The sequence below is a fragment of the Nansenia antarctica genome, assembly GCF_963989245.1.
Source record: "Nansenia antarctica genome assembly, chromosome: 17".
NCBI lineage: Eukaryota > Metazoa > Chordata > Actinopteri > Argentiniformes > Microstomatidae > Nansenia > Nansenia antarctica.
Genome location: NC_137687.1, coordinates 5,556,854 through 5,563,885, shown reverse-complemented (window position 1 = coordinate 5,563,885; position 7,032 = coordinate 5,556,854). Strand labels below are relative to the sequence as shown.

The following is a 7,032-nucleotide window of genomic DNA, read 5'->3' as shown; positions in this document are numbered from 1 at the left end:
TGGGGATGGCACTTGGATTACCCTGGTTGGGGATGCTATTCAAGTGCTGTCAGGATGATTACGGATGTGCCTGGGGAGGGGACCCTCCTCCAGGACATGTTCCGTTAGATCTACAACCCTGCGTGCTAGATCAGTGGAGCAGACTCGGTGTGGGTTGGGCCAACTTTTTAAGGTTGTCTTGAACCAACATCAGTGGTCAGCTCCGGGTGCCGCTGAGATTGTTTTCGGATTAATAGTCTCAGTGGGGGTACATTTGGCCTCGCTCGCTCCGCCTAAACCAATAGGAGCAGAGCTCCCCTATGGGGCGGAGCTCCACGATATAGAACGATAGTTATGGAGATAGACTCCAGTTCTATGAGTGGAGCGGAGCCCCATAGGGCTGCTGGCCCACTTCGACTCGTTCAAACCCGGCTGTTTTGTATGTTTGGGAGAATGATGGAGCGAAGGACGCCCCTTTATATAGCACCCCAGGCGGGCGCAGGCATTGAAAAATTCAGTCATTGGCTACTTTAGGTAGCGGGTAAACCAATAGGAGCAGAGCTCCCCTATGGGGCTCCGCTCCACTCATAGAACTGGAGTCTATCTCCATAACTATCGTTAGCGCGGCCGTCGGTTATGTGAGAGGTCGGGGTTCGACTCCCGCATGGGGCGAGTTACACTAGAAGATTCCCGTTCGCTACAATACGTACACCCTACATACAGTGGCTATCGTTAGACAACACACCCCTTCACTTTTTCCACATTTTGTTTTGTTTTAGACTCAATTTAAAATTGATTAAATAAATAAACATTTCTGCAAATATATAAACATTTAAACACAGAAATACCTCATGTGCATACGTCTACACACCCATTGCTATGACTCTTAAAAATGTGCTAAAAAGCAAAAATGTAATCAACAAATCACTGAATAATAAGTTGAATTGAGTTAACCTTAATGCAAGGATAATAGTTTGTGTAACTTTGAAATCAATATCTTTGTTTTTATAGTATCTCTGATTTATATCGCAGCTCTGCAGTCAAGCCTTCAGTAGGGAAGACGCGCACACGCGCTGCTGAGATTGACGCTTGCGGTCTGTAGAAAGATCTATGCAAAGTAATGGCCTCGTTTTAGAATTAAACAAAAATAGGGATATTCCAACCACAGAGAGACACCCACGCACAGTTTCATTTTTGTTACAAAGTTGCCAGGAAAAGAGAAGTTTGACGCGGAAGTTATTGTAGTCAATCATCACAGTATAGTGACAACAAGCACTTGTCTCTCCGATAACATCGTCGGCTGGAGTGTCGTGGAAGGAGGAAGAGAGCTGATTGGATAAACAGAGTAGATCACGTGGAAGGAAGAGAGCTGATTAGATAAACAGAGTAGATCACGTGGAAGGAAGAGAGCTGATTGGATAAACAGAGTAGATCATATGATCGGAGGCAGCAAGCAAGCCTGACAATCCTCGCGTCACATGATGAATCCAGCTCCCCTGTGACTTTTGGACACTGATTTTTTTTTCTTTGCAAGGAAGTTACAATGCCCAAAGTGACGGATAACTTTCATTTGACAAACTCTGCTCAAAGTTAAGCTTTTAAAGTAATGCTTGGGGTTTTGTCAGAGTACAAAATTCCTCGCCTAATGTAGCCTTGAAGGAATTGGTGGACTCGCTTTTGAGGTAAGCGATCTCTGTCTAGCTGTCTCTGACTTTATTGATTTGATTTGTTATCTAATCTAGATTCCAGCGAAACATTTCTTCTGCCCCCGTGACAATGATGTCACACGATTTGTTTACGTGATTCACAGTCAACTGTATTGGTTGGCTTCTATATTTGACTGAATAATAGTCTCCACTATCTCAGCTGTCAACACTAGACAACTCGTGAGCTTAGAATGATCAGGTTCTATCTCCGTTTAGAATGAGAAGGTTCTATCTCCGTTTAGAATGATACGGTTCTATCTCCGTTTAGAATGATAAGGTTCTATCTCCGTTTAGAATGATACGGTTCTATCTCCGTTTAGAATGATAAGGTTCTATCTCCGTTTAGAATGAGAAGGTTCTATCTCCGTTTAGAATGATCAGGTTCTATCTCCGTTTAGAATGATCAGGTTCTATCTCCTGTTTAGAATGATAAGGTTCTATCTCCGTTTAGAATGATAAGGTTCTATCTCCGTTTAGAATCATAAGGTTCTATCTCCGTTTAGGGCAGTTCAGAGATATTGAGCGTCAACGTTTTTACATTCCATTAGTTCTGTGAGATGGAACCTTTGTATTTTATGAATTACTAACTCAAAAATGTCAACATTTTTAAAAATAACACCACACAGGCATTAATAAACACCTAATGGATCAGATTATGTTAAAAAATAAAAAATGGAGATAGAACCTTATAATTCTAACGTCACAAATTGGTGACAGCTTGTAATTGTATCTTGTACTTCTGTCCCGTTATAGTGCCCCAATAGCAGCTCCACAATGACGGAACGGACCCCTCTCCTGCACTACCGCCTCTCCACGAGTCTCAATGAGTCAGCGGAGGAGCACCGGCCGGGTCCAGCCGGGGGCGCGGTGGTTCAATCCCCGGCTGCGTCCAGACGGAAGTCAGGGCACCACAGCAGCCAGCCTCAGAAACTCTCCACCTTTTTCGGCGTGGTTATCCCCACCTTACTGTCTATGTTCAGTGTGGTGGTGTTTCTAAGAATTGGTGAGTATGGCCTATGTAATGACGAGGCTTGTTCTGGCTTAATGTAAAGGTCTCCAGTTAGTAGTGACAAAACTAGAAGACTGTTATACGGCTGTTATAAGGTGTTCTAGGCTGTTATAAGGTGTTATAGGCTGTTATAAGGTGTTATAGGCTGTTATATGGTGTTCTAGACTGTTATACGGCTGTTATATAGTGTTCTAGACTGTTATATGGTGTTATAAGGCTGTTATATGGTGTTATATGGTGTTCTAGGCTGTTATATGGTGTTATAAGGCTGTTATATGGTGTTATATGGTGTTCTAGGCTGTTATATGGTGTTCTAGACTGTTCTAAGGCTGTTATATGGTGTTATAAGGTGTTCTAGACTGTTATATGGAATGGAATGGACTTTATTTGTCATTGCTACAGTACAGGTACCAAACAACGAAATTTAGGAGATATATTATATGGTGTTATAAGGCTGTTATATGGTGTTCTCGGCTGTTATAAGGCTGTTATAAGGCTGTTATATGGTGTTATAAGGTGTTCTAGACTGTTATATGGTGTTATAAGGCTGTTATATGGTGTTATATGGTGTTATATGGTGTTCTAGACTGTTATACGGCTGTTATAAGGTGTTATAAGGCTGTTATACGGCTGTTGTAAGGTGTTCTAGGCTGTTATAAGGCTGTTGTAAGGTGTTGTAAGGCTGTTGTAAGGCTGTTGTAAGGCTGTTGTAAGGCTGTTATAAGGCTGTTATAAGTGTAAGGTGTTCTAGGCTGTTATAAGGTGTTCTAGGCTGTCTGCCACCCACTGCACCACCGACTGCAGTTGCCCAAAAAACTGTCTTATCTTCAATATAGTTTCCCAAAAATCTGTCTTATCTTCAATACAGTTGCCCAAAAAACGGTCTTATCTTCAATATAGTTGCCTAAAAAACGGTCTTATCTTCAATATAGTTGCCCAAAAAACTGTCTTGTCTTCAATATAGTTTGTTGCGGTGTTCTTTATTGCGGACAGTTTTAAATGAAGTTAATATAAACATTGAGTTAGTATATATGCCTACTATTTTCACCAGAAGAAACCTGTGGCGGTTGTGTATTCCGAGTGCCCGCTTTACCCTGAACTCACCTATGGAGTGGATAGTGTGCGCTTGTGCATCGCCCGCATCTAGTAGGCTCCACCACCGCTACAGAGAGATAGGGGAACAAGTAATGATATCTTGCAGCAGGTCTTTAATTCGATGTATTTTTCTGTTTTCGTCTAGGCCTATAGCCTATGTTTTTGTGTGTGTGTGCAACCAGAATGAGAAGAAGAAGTCTGGTTGCAGTTGCTAACTAAGTAACACTGAATAGGCTTACAGCTAATAGGCTGGTTTAAGTGCTTCAAACATTGATACGTTTAAATAAAAAATAAAAGCGACAGGTTTACTGAAGCAGGACATGTTTGTTCTGCTAAAGTGCCCTCAGTGCCCTGATCCTCCACCTGTCAGACCGTGATTAATGCGGTTTACCTGAAGCAAACCATCTGTAGTTTATTTGTGACCATGTGATCTTTACACAAGAACAATACTTTTGTTTTATGAAAAGTCCCTTGTGGGATAGGCTACGGGTTAGGCCTATGAACTGAACGGTTATTGAGAAACAAGAATGGATATGTGGAGTGTGTTGTCATGTTCCTGTGTGTGTGTGTGTGTGTAGAGTAGTAATAGCCTTATATGAATCATGCTTTCTAAAATTATACAAGGAGTTTTGGAGTTCCATGCAATCAAGTGTCTTCTTGTAGGAAAAATGCCCTTCTTTCCGTACGTCATAATTCCAGTCTCATGCGATTAATCGCGCTCACATGATGCCCAGGCTCGAGGTCAAATATCTGATAGCAAGAAACGGAACCTATCGATAACGTCTGTACGCATGCACCACTGCTAAACATATCGAATTAGAAACACTCACCACGATCTACCCCTTTTTTCTACGTTGTCTTTGTCCGATTCTTGTTTAGTGATATGCTTTTGAGAGGGTTCTCATGGTAAGTAGAGGAAGCTGCCTGAGAGTGTATTCTACATGTTTGCCTGCCTTGGTGTGTAGCCCCCCTTTTGTCCCCTGCCTGTCTCGTGAGACGTCAGCTGCTGCGGGGAGGGAATAGCCTAGTCCTGCACTTGCACTGCTACTTACTGTATGTTCTTAGTTTGTAAATCAGCATAGATCATATTTCTCTTCCAATGCATCCAAAAGTGAGGTGTGCGACTGCATTTTGACTCCCTATCCTATTTAACAACACAGTGCTTGCATTGAGGAAGTTAAACCTTAACCCTCGACGTCAATTTCCAATATTGCCAATAGATATATTTAGTATTGTCAATGTGAAGGGATATGTTGTGGTGTTGGTGGGAGGTGGATGGACATAATACACGTACATGTATACAATAAATGTCTAGTGTTTGATGCATCATATCTGTTTGTCATAATGAGAACATGGAATGTATGTTTAAGATGTACAATTGTAGTCCAGTAAATTCATCCGTTGGGAACCTCCTATTTAATCGGAATTATTTTTTTCCGTTTATTACCACCAAACCTGAAGTTACCTTTTTTTTAATACATGTACTAATACAAACTAATTGTGGTGTGGGTGCGTTCGTTCTGCCTGCAGGTTTCGTGGTGGGCCACTGTGGGCTGTATCAGGCCATAGCTATGTTCCTGGTGGCGTACTTCATCATCAGCATGACCGTGCTGTCTGTCTGTGCCATCTCAACCAACGGAGCCCTGGATGCAGGCGGGGCCTACTGTATCCTCTTCCACCCTATAGCACACACAACGCTAACGCTGAAACACAGTAACATACTTTCATTATACACGCACTAATGCAAACACATGACCCATACCCAAAAGCACATGACAGTCACACATGCACAATATCAGCCTGATGTGCTTACTGAGATAAGCATACGCTCAAACAGGAACCTACAAATGAGCACCTACACAAATCCTACTGTATCACACACACACACACACACACGTGCACACACACACACACACACACACACACACACACACACACACACACACACACACACACACACAAAGAAAGTCTGTGTGTCATGCGGTTCTCTGGCAGCTAATTGTGGCATTGCAGATGTCAGCCAATATGTATTTGTGAGAGAAAGTGTGCTTCAGTTAACGGCTCGTGACGTTAGAATTATAAGGTTCTATCTCCATTTTTGTCAAAATTTTGTTTTTTTACATAATCTGATCCATTAGGTGTTTATTAATGCCTGTGTGGTGTTATTTTTTAAAATGTTGACATTTTTTAGTTAGTAATTCATAAAATACTAAGGTTCCATCTCACAAAACATAATGGAATGTAAAAACGTTGACGCTCGATATCTCTGAACTACCCTAAACGGAGATAGAACCTTATAATTCTAAACTCACGGGCTGGTACTGTTCTTTATCCACCCTGTATGACACATTGTGGACGCGTTAGAGTAGGAATATCACCTTAACCCGACTGTGCTCCAGACATGATCAGTCGAGCTCTGGGGCCGGAGTTCGGGGGCAGTATTGGGATCATGTTCTTCCTGGCCAACGTGTGTGGCAGTGCCCTCTATGTCCTGGGGTTGGTGGAGGCCATCGTAGCCACCTTTGGTGTTCCTGAAGGTACATGAATTTTGCTATCACCTTCCTACAGTTTATACTGTTCCTGGACACCCTGATTTTTCTCTCTCCCACTATTCATATATAGAAAACGGATTATTATCACCTGCTTAAATGTGCTACAGTTGCATAATCTCTGTACATGTGAATATGCTTTTTTGTTCGTTCACTTGCTGTAAAAAATACTGCCTCTAGGCGTATTATCTCCTCTACCCTTCATTCTTTTTTTTAATATATTTTATTTTCAGTTTTTCAGTTTTATACACAAGACAAACAAACAAACAAACAAACAAACAACAAGCTGCCAGGCATACATGTCTAGTATGATTTGGTTCCAACCAATTCCCAAAATGCAACATTGTCAGGTACTGATTAATACTACTGATTAATTCGTTGGGCCATTTCTGGAAGCAGGGAGGTGTAGGTGATTTCCAATCCAATAGAATACTACCCTTCATTCTTAAACCCTCCGCACCCTCATCCCCTTATGTCCTGACACTCTCACCCAGTGGTGAATAGTTATTTCTAGTGGGTATACTGTGATTTTTCCCTCCCAGTCTCATATCGTTCACTTCGGAACGCCATAAAAATACATCTGCGCTCCCTTGTCTAACGTTTTATATATCTAAATGACATGTTATAAGGCTGATCTGTGCATGATAGTGCTGCATTTTGACACATTTCATGTCGCATCCCCCCCCCCGTTGAT

General features: G+C 41.9%; 1 protein-coding gene across 1 annotated transcript in view; it reads left to right on the top strand.

Annotated features, from left to right (window-relative positions):
- Nucleotides 1-2,459: 2,459 nt before the first annotated feature.
- LOC308172852 (solute carrier family 12 member 9) overlaps nucleotides 2,460-7,032 on the top strand; it is a gene marked incomplete at its 5' end in the record, with an annotated part of 50,465 nt that continues 45,892 nt past the window's right edge. The window contains 3 exon segments of the mRNA XM_080547798.1: nucleotides 2,460-2,688; nucleotides 5,320-5,454; nucleotides 6,189-6,326. Of these exon segments, the coding sequence (XP_080403924.1) occupies nucleotides 2,460-2,688; nucleotides 5,320-5,454; nucleotides 6,189-6,326 (502 nt within the window).